We start from the raw sequence: 20,382 nt of genomic DNA on the forward strand, positions 1-20,382 counted from the left end.
CTACTCGAGCAGCAACTTTCTCAACGCGGACTGGTAGTTTCTCATCGCGAGCGGTCGAGAGCATACACAACCACTCGCAATGAGAAACCTGACCGCGTTGAGAAGCTCGCCGGAAGGTGTATTTTCCACGCTTGCGATTGGCAACTTGATGTTGCTGATCGCGAACGAGGAAAAAGTCTTGCCGGGATGTCATTTTGCTTGCTCGCTGTCACCAACTTGACATTGAGGACCGCGAGCAAGCAAAAAATGACCGCTGCACTATGCTACGATACACTACGCGTGTTTGCACTGTGCTACGTGCAATTCGCATAGTGCGACATAGCGCAAACAACGCGAGCGTAGCGTAGTGCTTTGCCCAGGCTTAATTAAAATCCCAGTGGGTGATGTAAGGTAAAAGGAACCACAGCAGGGGAATTGTCACCCCTTCATTTAGAACACCTGTGCTCCTTTTGGCAAGCAAAGTCCTTTGCCTGGATCCGCAACAGGATATGCGGCGGCCATCCTTGCGACCGGAAAAAGGCCGCTAATTCATCCACAACAAAAGTTACCCATTTGAGGAGGCCACAATGGAGGATAACCTTCTATCCACGAGGGTTCCTCTGAAAAGGCCTAACTGGACCATTCCCGATTGAGAGAGGCGTTAGACAGGGCTGTGTGCTTCCCCCGTCCCTGTTTTCCCTCTTCCTCAACGGGCTTATCGAAGATCTCCTTGCCATAAACGACATTGACTCCCCCAAATTGGCTGCCCAAAGATTTCCCGCACTAATGTTTGCGGATGACACGCTGCTGCTTTCTAAATCCCCAATGGGGATGCAGCGGGTGTTGAACCAGTTTTCCAAATTCTGTATTAAAAGGAACCTGGTGGTCAATATAAATAAGACTAAGTACATAGTTTTTAATGCCAATATTGTTAACTGCCCCCATCCAATGATGGAAGGCAGACCCCTCGAAAGGGTTCCAACTTTTGACTATTTGGGTTTAACTTTGAATGACAAAATGGGGTGGGGTCCTCAACTGGCCAAGGCCAATTTAAGACTAACCCAAGCAGCTGGGGGTATCCTAAAAGTGCAGAAGAATTGTACCCACAAAATATTAAGCGCCCCCTTGAAATCTTTAGAGTTCAAGCCAGGGCATCGTCCCTTTATGGGGCGGAACTCTGGGGACATATACCAGTAAGCGACCTATCTATAACTGAAAATAATTTTATAAGGCAACTATTGGATTTGCCAAAAAGCACTCCCTTAGCCCCGCTCAGATTGGATTTGAATATTCGCCCAATTGCAGACGCTATTGCTGTTCGGCCCCTACTTTATTGGAAGCGCCTGTGGAGCATCCCAGAGCTGGTGAACTACAAGGAGGAGCTCAAAGTAGTCATGGCTTTATTAGGATCTGGTAGGATCCCTTGGTTAAGATTTGTAAGATAGCCACTTACATTGACTGGGCTCGAGGAACTCTGGCTAAACCCCGAGGTCTCCTGCCCAGCCATTTCTAAGAAAACCATGACATGTGTTGTAAAAGACTTTAATCTAAGCAATCTCTTTCGCTCAACAAAAACTTCAAGCTTAAATGACATCTTTTTGGACGTTAAGTCCTTTTATAGCTTTGAGCCGGAGATTGATGTAATACAACCAACTTTAGCGAAGAAGCTCTACTTGCAATTTAGATATGGCACTTTGCCTTTTTACTCTAATATTGATAGGTGGTAAGGGGGTCCGGCACGTCCTTGCCCAGGTTGTCAAACTGAGGAAGAAACTACTGTACATGTTATCCTTTTTTGTCCAGCATATGCTAACATTAGGAGGAAAGGGATAATTCAGTTGTGCAAAAATCTGGGTGTAAAGCAATATTTGGTTTTCTTTAGGATTCTAAAAACTGATACCAACGCAGTGATTGTGTCTGCAGTAGCCAGATATTTGCTCTCTATGTGGACAATTCGAAGGAACCTGATAAATAACATTGCTATATATCTGCACTAAGTCTACTGGATAATGAGAGAAAAGATTGCACTTTATTTTTATAACGATCATTATTTTAACAATTTTAGAATTCTGGATAGTATTTAAATTTTTTAACCTTTTAAGAATACGTTTATAACCATCTAAACAATTGTGATTATATGCATGAATTGAACTGACTGACCCACTGTATTGATTGTTTTATTTTTATGTGCTTTTATGGTAAACCAAACCGCAATAAAGCTTGATTGAATTGAATTGAAAAGGTCTGTCACCATCCATCAACAGTACTCTTCGCGTTTCGGGTTTCCCCTTGCTCACGAGCCAGTCAGCAAAAACACACGGCACCTTTAGATGGTAAACACCTGCTTTATTAAGTAGTTGCCGACCGGTTGGGCGTGTCAAAGCGCCGTACTCGGCGTATGCAAAAAAATGCATTCTGGTCTCAGCAGTCCCATCAGTTCATTAAACCCCAGTGGGTGGTGTAGTTGTTAATGTTCAAATAGTAGCTATTAAATATATATATATATATATATATATATATCTATATATATGACACCAAGTTACTCGTTGATAATGACAAAAAGGATGTTCCAGCCCAGTTCCATACACGCAAAAAGATGTATTCCATTATGTCATGTAGCAAGTCAAATGCGTTTGACTTGCTGCATGCCATAATGGAATAAATCTTTTTGCGTGTATGGAATTGGGCTGGAGCATCCTTTTTGTCATTATCGACGAGAAACTTGGTGTCATTGTTGAGGATTCGCCCCCTTGCTCCAGCCCGCCACCATTAGTGGCAGAGAGACTCGCGAAAAAGGTATTGATATATATATATCCACACAACCAAGGCCCAGGATACCTCAACAGCCGCCTCAACTTCTACGCTCCCACACGCCAGCTTCGATCGACCGGACACGCCCTCGCCGCCATCCCCCGCTTCCGAAGAGCCACCAGAGGGGGAAGGTCCTTCTCCAACCTGGCCGCCAAGACCTGAAACTCCCTCCCGACCCACCTCCGCCTGACCCAGGACCATCTCGCCTTCAGGAAGCAGCTCAAGACCTGGCTGTTTAAGCAGTAGCGGACCGCCCCCCTCCCCTAGCGCCTTGAGACCCTCCGGGTGAGTAGTGTGCTATATAAATGCTTGATTGATTGATATATATATATACACCAATAACATAAAATCTATTTAAGAAAAATCTTTATTATAAATTAAAACATTAAACTATTTAAACATCTTTAAACTTACATTTCCCACTCCAGTCAGTGCAACAGTATGGAAAGTGTTGGATAGTGGAGGGGTAAAAACTACTATTCCCACTCCAATGAGTGTAACAGTAATGAAAGTGTTGGATAGCGGAGGGGTAAAAATTACTATTCCCACTCCAGTGAGTGCAACAGTAGGGAAAATTGTTGGATAGCGGCAGGTTAAAATTACTATTCGCACTCCAATGAGTGCAACACTAGGGAAACTGTTGGATAGCAGAGGGATACATTTTACTATTCCCACTCCAGTCAGTGCAACAGTAGGGAAAGTGTTGGATAGCGGAGGGGTAAAAACTACTATTCCCACTCCAATGAGTGTAACAGTAATGAAAGTGTTGGATAGCGGAGGGGTAAAAACTACTATTCCCACTCCAGTGAGTGCAACAGTAGGGAAAATTGTTGGATAGCGGAAGGTTAAAATTACTATTCGCACTCCAATGAGTGCAACAGTAGGGAAAGTTTTGGATAGGGGAGGGGTTAAAACTACTATTCCCACTCCAGGGAGTGCAACAGTAGGGAAAGTGTTGGATAGCGCAGGGATAAAATGTACTATTCTCACTCCAATCAGTGCATCTATAGGGAAAGTGTTGGATTGCCGGGGGTTAAAATTTACTATTCTCACTCCAGTCAAAATTCAAAAGAAACAAAACATCTTCAACAGAATAAAAATAATTTTTAAAAGAAAATGTAAAAAGAAATATAAATATGGTAAAAACAATTACCCTAATTATTTATAAATTAATTAACTAATATTCATTATCAACTAATTATTAATTAATTAAAAATAAATTACTACCCACCCTGTACCCCTAAAAATCCCCACAACTAAAATTAATTACACAATTTCCATATTTAATTGTCAATTAATTGAGTAATATTTATTATCAACAAATCAATAATTAATTAAAAATAAATGACTTCCCAACCTTAACCCCTATAAACCCCACAACCCGCACCTAAAATTAATTACACAATTACCATAATGAATTGTCAATTAATTAAGTAATATTAATTAACAACTAATTATTAATTAATTACAAATGAATTACTCCACATCCTTTACCCCATAAACCCCACAACCTGCACCTAAAATTTACCCCAAAAAATTCAAAACACAATTAAGATGATAAGATCTCAATTAAATAAATATTAATAAATAAAAAATATTCATTCATTTATTATAATTAAATTACTTCCCACCCTATTCCCCTATAAACCCACAACCCGCTACGGAACTAAAAAATACAAAGTTTAATTAAAACAAAATGAATAACTACTACAAATTTAACACATATATTAAACAACATGAACAATACTCATACAAAAAAATACATCACATACATTTAGAATATATACTAAAATACATGCCACTAATCAAACAATTGATATTTTAAACAACTCTATTTTTGCAAACAATATTTCTTTTTAAAACAATTTTTATTAACATGAAATGGACACCTTTTAGCAATTTTGCAAACAATATTAATGACTTTTATATATTTAAAATCGATATTTCTTACCTTAAAGTCGATATTCTTGACCACAATAATATAAAACTCAATATTAGTGTCAGATGGCATTTCCAACTCGATATTTTGACGGAATACCTTGCAATTCATGATGCTTTGTACTAACATAATTTTTCTATTATCAATTCTGTAACCTGATTGATACTTGACTAATGAATGAAGAGTCAGAGATTCTTAAATATTGATTTGAAAATAAATCTCTTTAAAACTACTCACAACTCTCATTATTGACCAAAATGTTTATTTGCATTTGATTAATTGCCAATTTTTATGTAGGAGCTCCCTAGTCAAAACTCGGTGGCCAAGATCCATTAACTTGAGCGGAAACAAGGGTGATGGTAACCAAAGGTGATGGTGCAACATTTCTTACATTTTCCAAAGAGAGATTACTGTGGGATTTCCACTCCATCACCTTCAGCGAGGGAGAAAAGGCACATAAAAAAAGGACATTCACCAGCTCCTTCTTGCAGGCCCTGGGGCTCTGCTCTAATAACTCTGCCATCCATGGTCTCAGAATCCAGATGGCAGGAGTGAGGCGGCAGGCAGCCATGATGGGTGAAGCAACTTGGAGATGATGACCTAAGTCGGAGTGATTGATGAGGAGAGAGAGAGAGTGAGAGTGAGAGAGAGAGAGAGAGAGAGAGAGAGAGAGAGAGAGAGATTGGCACAACGAGGGAAGAGAAGTACACTGCACTGGCACTTAGGAAAGGAAGAGTGGACTTGGGGTTGTCTCTGACGAAAAAAACTAAAAAGATAAGAAGGCTGGTACAGCTTCTGAATTCTTGCTTGACAAAGCTGTATTTTACATTGCCTTAAGACGGCGCTGTATTTATTCACTGGTGCTGTATCTGACCCCTGAGTAAGGAGAAGATACAGCTCCTGTTTGTGAACCTAGGGTGAGGAGATACCGATGCTGCCTAAGTCCTAGGTAAAGAAGACACTAAGGGGCATATTTACAAATGAATGGTGAAGCGTGGTGTTAAGCAAACATTGCTAACGCAATGTTCTGCCATTCTGAAAATGCAGAGATGCTCCGTATTTACAATGGTAAGTAACATCCCTGCGTTTTCACTAGAGCTGCCGCTAAACTCACCTGCCTAGTGCTAACGTAGGCACTCTTGCACTATAGTGAAAGGGTGCCAGCATTGAGGGAATTATTGTTTATGTGCAGGAAGGTGACCCGTCCTGCACATAAACAAGCCAGAATTGCAAATTATAACTTCTGTGTGTGCTGCATTGTGCAGCACACATAGGGCCCGATTCTGATCCGATTAGGTAATCTTCACGATTGAATCAGTTTGGAAATGGTTTCCGACCCACTCGTATTGGGAGAGTCTGACCGACCGAGTACGATGCATCCAGATACTTCCAGATACGATTTGGTAGGACTCCCTTTGACTTCAATGAGAGCCTATGTTTTTAACTGCATCGGAATCGGGCCCTCGTTGGGAAGACACATTCCCGATCCGATTCGGAAGGAGCAAATGCCATTAGGAGGCCTTCTTAACTGCATTGTAATCAGGCCCTAGGTGGGAATGCTTTCCTAACCGCATCGGAATCAGGCCCTTAGAAGTTGTAAATCGTCATTTTTTAAATGATTGTGTATGTGCAGGTAGGGACAACTTCCTGCACATGAACAATCATTCATGGTGAATTGCCTTTTTGTCTTAGTAGCTACTTCATGCACTCTTTATCCTTTTTCTTCTTCCACGCTCTTTGTCCCTCTTACTTTCCCTTCTCTGCACTCTCCCTCTGCAGTCCCTCACTCCCGTCTTTACACCGAGTGGCAGAACGTATGTCTCCTCTCTGTACTGACACCTTTGGCTTTACCATTATCATCTCTCTCTTTGCACCCTGATATAACTGAGTTGTGCCCCTTTCCTCCGCAGTGACGCCACCACTTCACCCCGATATCGCAGAGCTGCTCTCACTGCCCCTGTGTTGTCCACTTGTCTTTGCTCGCTGATGCTCCAGATTCCACTCCTTCTTTGAAACCTATCTCTGCTCAGGCCCTTATGATGTAGAGTTCCCTCGTGTTTCCTGTGTTGGCGTCTATGCATGTTCTGCACTCTGATATTACACATCTGCCTCCTTTCTGGCACCTGTCCCTGCTATGTGGCCTCCTTGCAGAGCGTGCCGGGCAGTGGTCATGTATTTCAGTTGTATTTGTGATTCTGTGCAAAATAATGACAGCTAAAGTAAGCTAAAGTAAATGAAAATTCAGTGCTCGTCATACCAAAGTCATACCAAAGTTTTTCGCCCCACTACTTTTTATTGTCACCAGCTGCCACTGATTATGGCAGAAGGAAGCATTATATGTTCACCTCATGTAGCTGAAACCTAATGGGATTTTTCTGAGCGAAATTACTGCCTGGAAAAATCGTGTCCTGTGTTCCCATACTATGTTAAACCGAGGCCTAAGGCAGGCAGTATGTGGAATGCTCACACATGCTAAAGGAATTAGGCAATGAGAAAAGGGAAAATGTGATGCCTTGTACTTGTACATGCCTTTGTGAACTAACTGGCCTCTAAACCCAAAATTGTCCAACTTGCTATGAGTAGAAGTGCAAATATGACACAGTCCTTTCTATTTGTAGTAATGCTATGGATATGAATATTCCAGTCATGGCTGCCGCATATATACAGTGGCGGGGCGGCAGTGGGGGGCAGGGGGTCGGTATTAAGAAATAAAATAAAAGAGACTTACATGTTGCTGCCGGGCGCCTCGTGCCTCAGTGCTCCTCTGCTCTACTGCTGCTCCTGGCAGTCTCTGGGACACCATCACATCACAAACTCATGCTATGAGAGCAGATCCGGGATTGGCCTGAGAGGGCTGGTTTGATGCTCGCTGAGGCACGGGGGTCTATGCCGTTTCTCCACCCGGCTATGGAACACGGCTGGGTTGAAGAAACCCAAGTGCGGATAGTGGTTTGGTCATCCTAAGACAGCTTGCGAAACAGACATTGCCACTTACAGTGCCCACCACTCCTCCTCCCTGCCATGGCCCGACCATGCCCCTCTCTATACACGAATGGCCCAGCCATGACTTAAAAAAATAAAAGGATAACATTTTTTTTATAATTTTATTTTTCAACTGCTGGCTTTGAGCAGTGGGGCGATGCTCCTCTGCCATTACAGAGGAGCCGCCGCTGGAATATTCCCTGAATTTTCTGGTTTTAGGTGTTTTGGGCAATTCACACAGGCATTTATAAGTACTACTTCACATACTCATAAGTGCCTTTGTGAATTGGCCCCAAAATATCCACCACTCAATAAGCAAAAGTGCAGAGATAGGGTACAGTCCTTTCTATTTGTAATAATGATACATGAATTTTTTTTGAATAGTCCAATTTTAGATTTTTTGGGGCCAATTCACAAAGGCATTTAAGAGAGTGTGAAGTAGGAGCACATGAGTACTAGTTCACATATTCTAAAAAGCCTTTGTGAATTGGGTCCAATGCGTTAGACTGTGGGTAGAATAAGAAGGCCATAAACAAAATTTATAAAACTGTAGACACAATACGTGGGGCTTTGGACGTTTATAGAAAAAAATCAGTACGACCATAAAAAACCTTTACAATTATGGATACAATTAGGATGGCTTGGAAAAAATCACAGAGACAATTAACACTATTCATACGAAAATGGTGACAATCGGTAGGCCCTTGGAAGCAGTCGGTAGGATCATACACAGGATATATATGATCACATACACAAAGTAGAGGATCATGGGCAGTAGGACCACATATATAGATATAAATCACGTTGAGCATGAGGAGAGAGACCAGGAACATCAAGTCATTGATGGACTAATAAGGGAACACCAGCCATAGAAAGATGGGGCAAGAAAATCTCCTAGGGGCAGATTTACAAGCCCCTTGCGCTGCCAGTGCATCACGTTGCATGACGCACCGGTGGCGCAGCCTGCTGAGTGATATTTACAAGCACAGGTAAAGTCACCCTGCGTGACTTAACCCGTACTTGTAAATATCGCCCCTGTTCACGCAACACTTTGCGTGTTTGGGGCGTGACATGGGTGTTGCTGTGGGTGTTCCCACACAACACCCATGTCCACTGATGCATTTCCAGATTTACGAGAAATTGTAAATCTGGAAATGCGTCAGAATGCTACGTCACCCTAGGGGTGGTGTAGTGAGGTGCAACGAGGAGAAGTGTTTTCATTTCTCCTCATTTCTTCCTCTTTCAATGTGTGCTGCATTCTGCAGCACACATTGGACGAGGAAATCATGTCAATTGATTGTTTTTGTGCAGGAAGGTGCCCCTTCCTTCACTAAAACAATCTCCCCACGACGCAGGCATCCTTGCACCATGGTGCAACGGTACCTGCGCCGGTGCATGGCAGCAGTTTGTGTGCCAATGCAGGGGGAAGCACAGAGATGCGACATATTGTTGTAAATATGTCGCATCCCTATGCTTCAAAACTAATGCAGCGTGGCACAGCAAAATAGCTTGCAGCACGGTGCTGCATTAGTTCCTTGTAGATCTGCCCCCTAGACTTTAACTCAACGACTCCTTACGGCTAACAAACTGTGGTTCACTGGTTGACTCAAGTCAATCTTCTGATGGAAGCTTGCTCAACCTTGCTTTGTGAAGATGGCCAGAGAGAAGCTTTGTCTCATCTCTGGAAGCAGTGAATGATAGGCCTGAACAGAGACTATAGAGACAGTAGAGGAACACATTTTATTTTCAGAAGACCAACTCAATGAAAAACAGCGAGAGGACAATATTTTTAATTCTAACTTTTTTTTTTTACAAGTCGCAACTGTTTATTCGTTTTTCTTACAAGTTAAATATTACACATAGCTGTGGCAAGGTATACAGAAGGCAGGCGCTGTGAATGGAGAAGAGGGCAGCGGCGGCACAATACTTCCTCAAGCAAAAGTAAATCAAGTATTGTGATGCAGAGTGAGAAGAAGAGGCTCATGTCACTATGATCTCCTGGGGAATTGATGCAGCATGGAGGACAAGGGGATGCTCTGTTTATGCAACAGTCTGCTTGGCACAAACCTGCACTACATTTAGTGAATCCATCCCTCATCGCCCAACTGATCCTCCGGACCAATTACATACAGGCATCTCTCTGCTGCAGGGCTTTACCTGTGCTGTGTGTCTGATTGAAATAGAAGCTGCGCATGCCCGTTCATTTGCATGTAGATCTGGATGGCCATTTTTAAAATCCGGCGAGCTGAAATGCCTTGAATAGCACTATGAGTAATTATTATACCATTCAGATCATTAAAAACTACTGGATTTACAGACATTGAAAATGAAACAATCTACGCTCTGTCGTGGCCTGAATCGACAGAGTGGTGCATTGGCATGACATGTAAAGTAGCTTGCCCTGCTACTTTCGATCTGCTTACACAGCCTTAGAAGAGAACAGCTGGTTCCCCATGAGGACTCTCCCATTAGTCTGCAGTAAGGCATCCATTTTGGAATTGCCTGATGTTTGGGGTTTCTAGAAAAGCACCCTGAAGCATGGCTCACTGCCCTTGATTGAAGCTAAAACTTTACGTCTAAAAATACCATGTTTGGGGTTTCCTTGGGAACCTATTTTTGCAGTTTTTGAAACACAATATTGCGAGAAACGAACGTTCACGCGCAAACATAATGCTTAGAGTACCACTAATCACCTTATCCATGTTAAATCTGCCTGGTTTAAACCTCTTGACACCCTCCCCGAGGAAGGCAGGAAGAGCCGCATTCCACTGGCCCATTGAATGTTACATATTAAAACAATAAATACCTGCCTAGAGCTCAGATCTGTTGTTGGTACAAGAGAAACCAAGGTCAGCTTTGGCCACTGAATCTAACGCTGAGCCACTGAGGTTGCAGAATATAGGCTACATGTAAATATTGCTAAGAGCATGGAATTGTAAGTGGCCCAGGAAACATCAAGGACGAGGTCTATTACTGCCCAGGGGACCGACGCTTATCAACCTTGCAAGGTGCAGGGAAAGAAAGACCACATTGTAACATTGACATGGTATTTGGTCTGAGCAGAAGCCACCATATTGTACCAATGACTTTGCTGGCGAGATCAAGGTCAGATTGTACCACAATGAAACCTCTGAAGCATGTGTAGCATGTGTGTTGTGGGTGTCATCCAGGTCATATTTCACCACTGCCTAAAGCTCCTACCCATTGATGGTTCAGGGCTCTGCAGTTCCTAACTTTATCGGCCCTTGGTGGTGCAAAGTCATAGTTTATCACAACCAACATATTTTTTTCTTAGTATGTTTAAACGCATTTTCATTAGAAGTGAAGGTGAGCTGTCACCCTCTTAATGAATACAATGACTATTGACTTCATTCAATGATGCCTCTCAACACCTAATCCCTCTTTTATTTGGGGTTAGAGCAACAGATTTAGTGGCATGCACGTCTTATCGATTTCTTATATATTGTAGGCTGATTAAGCAAGGCTAGATCTATGTCTGCTTGAAGCAAGCTGTGACCCTCCAATGAACCCGAGGAATGTGTGAAAGTCTGTCCGCTGCCACACTAGCAGGGGTGCTGTGATGCAGAGCACTGGTATGATCAACCTGCATGCCACCCAAGAGCATCGCTGACTCCGCTATGGCAGAAAAGTAGATTTGGAAAGCCCCGCTACCTTCCAAGACAAATAACAATACGCCACTCAGGCAGTGCAAGTGGAGCAGATTCTACTGCCAGTGAGTAAGATCTCTGGTGTACCGTGTATCTACAAACAGAGGTAAGACCAATCATACTTCTGCCTCAGCAAACCTCAGAACTAGCCCCGGAGCAGTATATCAGACACGTTTGACACACATGTTTACCAGTTGGGATCACTAACTACCCGTCGGAGCAGTAGAATGCAATCACGTATTTATTGCTGAACAGAGATACTTTGGATGTCACACCTTGTGACAAAGGGTGAAACCACTGCCAGAGATATGCCCGCAATTGGTTCTTGATGTGCAAGGATGAGGGATAAAGAAGCTTAGCGCAAACTAAGAGTGCCAGCCAGGACAGGCATTTGTCACTGACCAGATGCCTGGGGCAGAGGTCTCCTTTCAGTGGTAACTTTCCCTTTTGCACAAAATCCAAAAATACTCTCATCTTTTACTGTGGATTAGGGGCATTACCATGCACTTGTTTACATTGATATACTACATACTTAAATTGTTTACATCTTTAAGAGTTGTCTTCTTCATCATGTTAACATTTTCGTTTGAAGAACATCAAGTCCAACTCCCAGAGATGGTTGGTGGTGCTCATTTATCTTAGAAGCTGCGGAAAGATTAACCGCTCTTGGTGAGAAACTGTGAAATGCCTGCTGACAGTGAATGGGTGTGACGGCGATGCCCAGTGACGTCATCACTGTGATGAAGGAGTGGGCACTGCTAGTGGAGGCTCAATGGGAAGAAGAAAAGCCCTCGCAACCCACGCCTTTTGACCTCAGTCTGTCCGTGTTTAAAGCCTTGGAGGTAGTGCTGTTGCTACTGTCAGCACAGCATCCTACTCTGCTCCCAGTCTCTCGCTCCACATGTGAGACTGCAGTGCTCTATCCCACCAGGCCCTTTTCAGTGGTGCCTTAGCTGAGTTTTAGGCTCTGTCTGCACGCCTCTCTGTTTCTCTCGGAAGAGAGATTCCGCGATCTATGCTGCAGGTTGCACTCACTCACTCACTTGCACTCATTCATTCACTCACAAATGACATCTTTTTTCTCTACTTTTATTCTTGTCGCACATGGAAATCTTGGGGCAGATTTATGAGCCCCTTGCGCCACTTTTGCGTCACTTTTAACATGGGAAAAGTGACGCAAAAGTGGCGCAAGGGGCTCATAAATCTACCCCCTTATGTTTAATGTCTGTTTATACTGGCTGTCTCTTTCTCCTCATTATTTCACTCTGTTTTCCTCATGCATCTAGTTCCCCATATAGTTTAATACACACTCTTCCCACTACCTAGCCCCATCTCTCTTTGACTTCTCCCTACAAATCTCTCTATTTCCCACGGTCAGAATATTTGCCTTGCATCTTAATAAAGGAGCCCTTCTAACCCGTCTTTTTATCCCTAGATATTATTCATGTCTCCAATACGCCCACACCATTGATCAAATAGTGTAACTTTCTAAACCCATTCCTATTTATGTCCTATATCCCCACTTCAGTTGTTTACCCCCTCTGTCTATATCTCTTTTCTTCGGGTCCAAATCCCGTTCCCACTTTTTCTGTCCCCAGCTCTTGATATCTCTTCCCATACACCATCATTTATTTTCTAACCGTTCGCCCTTTCTTTGCACATTTTGTATTTTTGGTAGAAAGTAATGGTGATGTAATCAATTGTCTATTTTCGGTCACATTGTGTCCCATTTTCATCTCTATCGTAAATGCTCTGACACTGTCACAAATGCATAGATGCATCTCTGTCATTTTCACAGTTACATACATACATTTTTTACATGTTCACAGTTAAATATACAGACATGTATTTCACATGACTGGTGTTTGTTAACATTGCAGATATGTATGCTTGTAAACGTGAATATTTTAACATGAATGCATTCAATACTTTCATACATAAATGTATTAAAATAGTCACATTTCGATACATACATGTCTATCATGATCACAGCTACATGCACACTTGCATGTGCGGAATAATCACAGCTTCACACATGCATACATGGCTGACATGACCACATCAACTTATAAATATGGTTGGCATTATCATAGATACATACACATACATGAATTGGTCTCAGATACATGTGTCTTACATCTATACTCACATATGTTCATGTGAGCCATGATCAGTTACACACATAAACGTCTGACACGGTTTTCCTCTTACATTCATGTGTATGAGACTTGCTGGTTTCAGCTATATACTTAAACATTTGTCTGGCATTCACACAGTTACGTGCATACATGATTGCCATAGTTATAGTTACATATATCAATGTCTGACATGTTCATATCTAAGTGCACACACTAATGCCTGAAAAGATCATAGTGACCTACATGCATACATGAATGACATATTTATACCTACGTATATTCATTTCTGACTTGCACAGTTAAATTAAGAGTAAGTTTACTTGCCAAATATATGTTTCACAGTGGTATAATTACAGTGATACACGGACCACATAACCATAGTAGCCTATATCTATGCACGCCTGACAAATGACATGTAAATATAAATAGAAACACACACAGACTAACACATATATGTGCGTGTTTGCTTTCATTCAAAGTATTTGTACACACACACACATACACACATATATCATACGTCATTCATGGTCACAGTTACATGCAAATCTTGCAATACAATCTTATTAAATCTATTACAATCTCTAAATAAATATATATAGGACTTACCTGGATATTGCAACATACATGCAAACATGTTTAATATAGTAACACAAAATACGTAAATGCTGGTAATACTGTGCAATGTCATACTCACATGCATAACATAGCCATAGTTATCATAAAACATGCATATGTGAGGTAACAACACCATACATGCAGACACACATCTGTGTCTTATGTGTGTCACAGTAACATATACCCATCTGGCATGGTCACAGTTATACATATAATGTCTGGAATGGTTATGACCCATACATACATTTCTGACATGGTCACAGTTACATTCATGTCTGAGTTGGTTACAGTTACATACATTCACTTCTAGCACTGTCAAAGTCACATACATGTAAGTCATGGTCACAGATTTAGACACTCATGTCTGGGATGGTCACAGTTATTCAAGCATGCCTGACTCTGTCACTGTTACATAGTCACATCTGATGGAGGGTCACATTTACACACACACATGGCATGGCCAGAATTACATACCTGGATGTATACATTTCTGACATGATCACAGTTACATGCATGCCTGATTTTGTTACAATTATATACATTTTCTCATGGCATGGTTTAAGTTACTTACATACTCGCATGTCTGACATTGTCAGAGTTGCATACACTCTTCTGAGGTGGATACAGTTACATAAATGGTAAACATGTTCATAGTGTCACATATACCTCTGACCTGATTAAATGTAAATGTGTGTGTCATATGGTTACCGTAATATACATTGATTCATGTCAGAGATGGGCCCAGTAACATACGTGTGTGATGGGGTCACCATTATACACATGCATATAAGTCTGATATGGTCATGTTTAACATACATTCTTTTGTGACATGGTCATTGTCCCACATAGGCACATCAGTGAGATTGCCACTGTTATGTACATACAGCTCTTATGTGGTGTCAGTTACATACGTACATGCAACTCACACACATGGATTACATGACCTCAATTATGTGCATGCATGTCCAACACAGACACTGATACACCTATGCAATTCTGAGTGAGTCATAGCTACATACATGTTTGTGGTTACAGTGAATACCAGCATAGATGTCTCACATGATAACAACAACTTATTTACATGCCTGACATTGTCACAGCTACATAGATACCTGGCTTGGTTGCAGGCTGACATGGGCACAGTTAAATACATACACACCTGACATGCTACAGACATTTTTATATGTCTGATTGTCACACTTACACTAACATGGGCAACGTCACATATATATGTATTCCATGGTGACAGTTACATTCATACATCTGTGACATGGTAAGATGCACAAACCTGTTCCAGCTACATACGTGCACTCACGTATATGTTCGTCATTGTCTCAGTTACAACCACACATCTGACATCAGTTCTTTTAAATACATTCATTCCTGATACCCTCACAGGTAATTACAGAAGCATTCTCAAGGCCTGCCTGTTATACAGAACAGAGTGTATCTTCCCATGTAACAAGCCCTACTCATTCCCTGCACTCATTGAATTTCTAGGTAAATCTCTGCAGACTCAGCCTGGTGTAATATCTCAGTTTGTACTGGTCTGTAGGCGGGTTCCACATCTCTCACCAAAGCAGCCTCTTTAGCCACTTACCCTTCTTCGTTCCAAAGACAATCACATGGGGGTACACACAGATGGCCAGTGGAGTATTCCACAGCTATTACACGTTTAACATTATTAGGCAATGTATTAGCACATCACTCAGGAAAGGTTTGTCGCCTTCCAAGTACAAATGAGTCCAAAGTGAACCCTGAAGAAGGCATTATGAACTCTTGGCCAAGTAACAGTAATGCCTGGCGGGCAATAAACAAGCCCGTGCCATCACTCAAAATTCAGACCGGGCTAAATAATGCTATGAGGCCTGTCTATAACACAGTACAGTGGTAATCTGTTACAGTCACTGGGGCAGAGACAGGTTATACATAAAGGATGTTGCTGCAAGGAGCGAAATGGAGGACACATCTTTGGTCAATCTCATCCAACACCCTCTATCTCTATCTGAAACGTTATAGGAGGGAACCAGGACATATGCTTTCTTCTTATCTGCAGGCCACACTCTGGCCCTCATGGAACCAGGGCCTGGGTGATTCTCTGTGGAGCCTTATTTCTCAGCTTAGTTTGTGCTGTCTCCTCCCACCACAGCCTTTGACCAGGTAAAAGGTGAAAGACGCCCATGCATGCCTCGAATTACAGCGAGTCCTCTTTCCCTCACTAGTGGCCCGTGAGGCAGTTATACATATTTTTATGAGTGGATTAAAATGCCAAGGATTGCACCAGCAACCAGAAAGTCTATAAAAACAGACATGCAGCCGGTTGTCCTTCCTACTGCAGACGACACAGGGTGATGCTATTCCATTTGGTTTTCCAAGGATCAGCACTTACCGCCCTGCTCTCCTCAGCCAGTTAGTAGATTAAATCGTCCTTTTTCCTGAAGTCTTTCTTCTATGGAGAAATGAGTCATGATTGTTCTGGCCCCTTCACATTCTTATGCTTTTTATGTTGATCTAGATGAGACCGACTCAGTGTGTACTTTCGATCCCCAGAATATTTTGTGGCAAGGGTCGGTCCTTTTGAAGAGGTGAACCCAACACACTGAAACACTCTGCAAATTAACATTCAAGAACCTACGACCGCTAACATTATCTTTCTTGCATGGTTGCATGGACAGGACCTCAGCTCTGTAATAATTGCAAAAGACGCAGTGATTTTTCCAGATGGTGTGAAAGGCAAAGAAATCCCAAGAAAAAAATAAATCTAGTCTATCACTTTCAGCCTAAATAAAGGACAGTCTGTCCTCAGGAAACTATCTGAACCGAGCCCAAAGTTTCATGGCCACCAGTAGCACGTTCAAAAAAGTCCAGAGTTGAGGGGCAAGAGTAGAGTGGAGGCAGCAAGGATTCTCTGGATCCCGGGTTTGGGTAGAGTCCATGGAGTGATGTTTGCAGGGGTTCTCAGCCACAGTGAGGAAGAATGTGATCAGTTTCCTCGGTATGTTTGGTGATATGTTGATGGGTGTCCTGGTACCCTCTCCCTCCCCGAGGAGTGTAAGAGCCATGGAAGAGAAGAGGGAAGTCTTGCTGGTTCCTTCAAGGCGACTGGTGTTGGGCCTTCAAGGAGGCAGTCCTACTCCAGATAGATGTCCTCTGTGGGACATGCATACTCCAGGTGCTCCTGGAAATATTCCTGGAAGGCTCGGCTGGGAAAGAAAACAATGGTGTTACTTTTATCAACGCAGTTATAGGGACAGTCATAAGTACAGCTAATATTTGGTAACATAGTTAGTAGTGTGCATTTGGTCTGTTGGCCTGCAGTGCTCAGTCACCCACATTGTGCTACCAATAAAGTATTACATGTATTGGTTCATTTTTTATTGTCATGATGCAAGCCATGATTGGTAAAGACCCAGAGGAAGGTAAAAAATACAATTAATTTAGTTCCATAAACAAAGACCTACACTGGCCCAAGCCAGAATTCACTTTAAGTTGTTTTGCATGGTACACAGACTTACTAAAGCAAAGTCTACATAACCTATCAAACCTCCTAACTATCTCCCAAACTTCAAGAGGTCTGAAAAGTAGTTATACACCCCTCATGGAAAATCCCAAGTTGAAGAACTCCTTAGGTCACAAACAATCTTTCTCAGGGGCTGGCACCTCAGCATGGAACTCTCTGCCACCGGAATTGAGAAAGATAACCTCTCACACCACCTTCAAAAAGCATCTCAAAACCCACCTTTTAAAACATTTCACTATCCTATTCAATTGAATCTGCTCTCTCTGAATTAATTGTTTAAGCCAATTTTCTAATACACCAGTTAACTCTCCATAAACCTTTGCTTTGGCACCAGGGAGTATTGAGAGTTTTATAAACTTTATTCCCTGATCTGTGTGCCCCTTATGTAATGTGGAATGTTTCGAATATAACTACTCAGTTATCCAAATAAAATGTAGAGCGTCCTAATACAATGTGGCTTCTATGACCTATAAAAACAATTCAAATAAAAAAATAAAAGGTATAACTAATGCGTGCATTGAGATTAAAGTAATCTTAACCCATTTAACCCATCAAGAGGTGTATGGTAAAGATAAGATAGCCGGTATTGGCACATAATAGCAAAGTACCAGATTTAAGTTCCAAGAGAGAACAAGACGTTTGGAAAACCTCTAAACTGAGTATTTAATTAAGTATCTAGTAGTTTTGACTAATTTCTTTTTTCATGGCCCATAACAGCACATTCATCATAGACCCTTTTTGAAAACTTCATGACAGAGTTTCCCATGGAAACTTACTAGTTGAATTAGCAACAGGAAATTCATCCATACAACAAAAAGTCCATGCTGGTGACGTCAATAATTATCAAAGTGTACAAGACTCCATAGATGTGTAAGAAGACGATGCTGTGTCCAATTAACATTCATGTGTGTTGTTGACTCTACCCCACACGTGTCTCATGTTTGATTGAAAGTTAATTGGTACACAGCATCATCTTCTTACACATCTATGGAGTCTTGTACTTTGATAATTATTGACGTCACCAGCATGCACTTTTTAGGTATTTCAGCTTCAGTTTTCCTCGTGTTTGCTATCATGTATGTTAAAATATATTACGCTGTATGTATTAAGAGATACATCTCATTGTTCACAAATTCCTCTGAAGATGGGCTATTGTTTTAAGCCAGAAATGCATTGGGCTGAACATTTACTTCATGCAAGAAATCTGATTGCTTCGTTCATTTAATAAATACACTTGACGAGCTACATGTGAAGTTTGGTCTGTTCCTCTTGAAGACTGGATCACTGTGAATATGGACATTTAATATCATGTCAAATGCTGTTAATCTTATTGTATTTTTGATCAAAGCGAGGATTATATTGTGTTTACGCTCTTTGAGCGATCTCTAGTAGTGCACCAGCAGGCCAGGACATTGTCCTATGTTTCTCTTTTTTCGTTTGAATAAGGAGGGTGGGGCGGTCCCTCCTCTGAGGGTGCACACAGCATATGTTATTGTGGTTTACGTTGTTTAATCAGTACAATTTGTAACACATACGAGTGCATTAGGCTGTTCTCATTTACACTTTTTAAAAGTGGCATTTTCAGAATTGTAATTTAAAATCCGACTCCACCATAAGTTAGGATTTTAAATTTGCATTTCATGAGACATCAAACATGTAGTGGTTAACTGTTACCATTAGGAAAAATACACTTATAGCATATAATAAGTTTTAAATACATTACAACATGCCCTCTAGGCTGTGCAGAGCCTATACTAGAGGTGACTTATCTGTATTAAGAAGGAAGGTTTGTGCCTGGCAAAAGGTTTACTTTGCCAGGTCAAAATGGCAGTTTAAAACTTAACACACACGGGCTTCAGTGGCAGGCCTGAGACATGTTTAAAGTGCTATTTAAATGGGTGGCACATTTAGTGCTGTAGGCCCACTAATCACATTTAATTTACAGGCCCTGGGCACAGGTAGTGCAACTTTACTAGGGACTTACAAGTAAACTCAATATGCCAATTGGGTATAAACCAATCTAACATGGTTTAAGGAGAGAGCACATGCACTTAAGTGCTGGTTAGCAGTAGTAATGTGTGCAGAGTCCTAAGGCCAGCAAAAATCAAGTTAGCAAAAACAGGATGTCTGAAGGCAAAACATTAGGGAAAACCATGCCAAGGATGATAGGTCTAATTGTAAATTGTAAATGTATTTATATAGCGCTTACGACCCCTGATGAGGCATTGAAGCGAGCACACTACTCCGGAACCCACAATTAGAAGTAAGTAGGTTAGTACAAATTTCATTGGTTTTTTTTTTCTATGTGTTAGTTGTGTTAGGTTTGTACTTATGATTTCATGTGTGTTTAGTTGAGTTTGAGGTAAGGATAGAATGATAGGAATGGATTTAAAAAAGGGAATTTGGATTAGAGATAGAATGATAGGAATGGATTTGAAAGGGGAAGTAGTACATTTTTTGTAAGTAGTGCTTATTAGTTGGATGGCATCGCTAGGAAGAAAGGGTAAAAGTTTGAGATGAATGTTTGTGAGTTCACAGTAATCAGAAAGGTTTGGGATGAGAGGTAGGAGGGATGGGAAATTATTCATTTTTTCATGTTTTAATGTATTTATTTATTTTAGATAGCAAAATGAAATAATTTATACATACAGATGTGGGTCATGGATTTGTCATCTATCTAGAAAGGTAAGTGGGCCACTGCCCTTGACACTGAGATCACTTTTTCTTATT

The 20,382-nt window shown here is 41.5% G+C and overlaps 1 protein-coding gene across 2 annotated transcripts in view; it reads right to left on the reverse strand.

Moving 5' to 3' along the window:
* Nucleotides 1-9,438: 9,438 nt before the first annotated feature.
* Nucleotides 9,439-20,382, reverse strand: part of MAPK8IP2 (mitogen-activated protein kinase 8 interacting protein 2) — a 224,732-nt gene continuing 213,788 nt past the window's right edge. For both annotated transcript variants that reach the window (XM_085653776.1, XM_085653775.1), the window contains exon 12: nt 9,439-17,335. In XM_085653776.1, coding sequence (XP_085509902.1) covers nt 17,263-17,335 — 73 coding nt within the window. In that variant the 3' untranslated portion in view covers nt 9,439-17,262. The remainder of the gene's footprint in view (nt 17,336-20,382) is intronic.

Source organism: Triturus cristatus, chromosome 4_1 (genome assembly GCF_964204655.1).
Source record: "Triturus cristatus chromosome 4_1, aTriCri1.1, whole genome shotgun sequence".
NCBI lineage: Eukaryota > Metazoa > Chordata > Amphibia > Caudata > Salamandridae > Triturus > Triturus cristatus.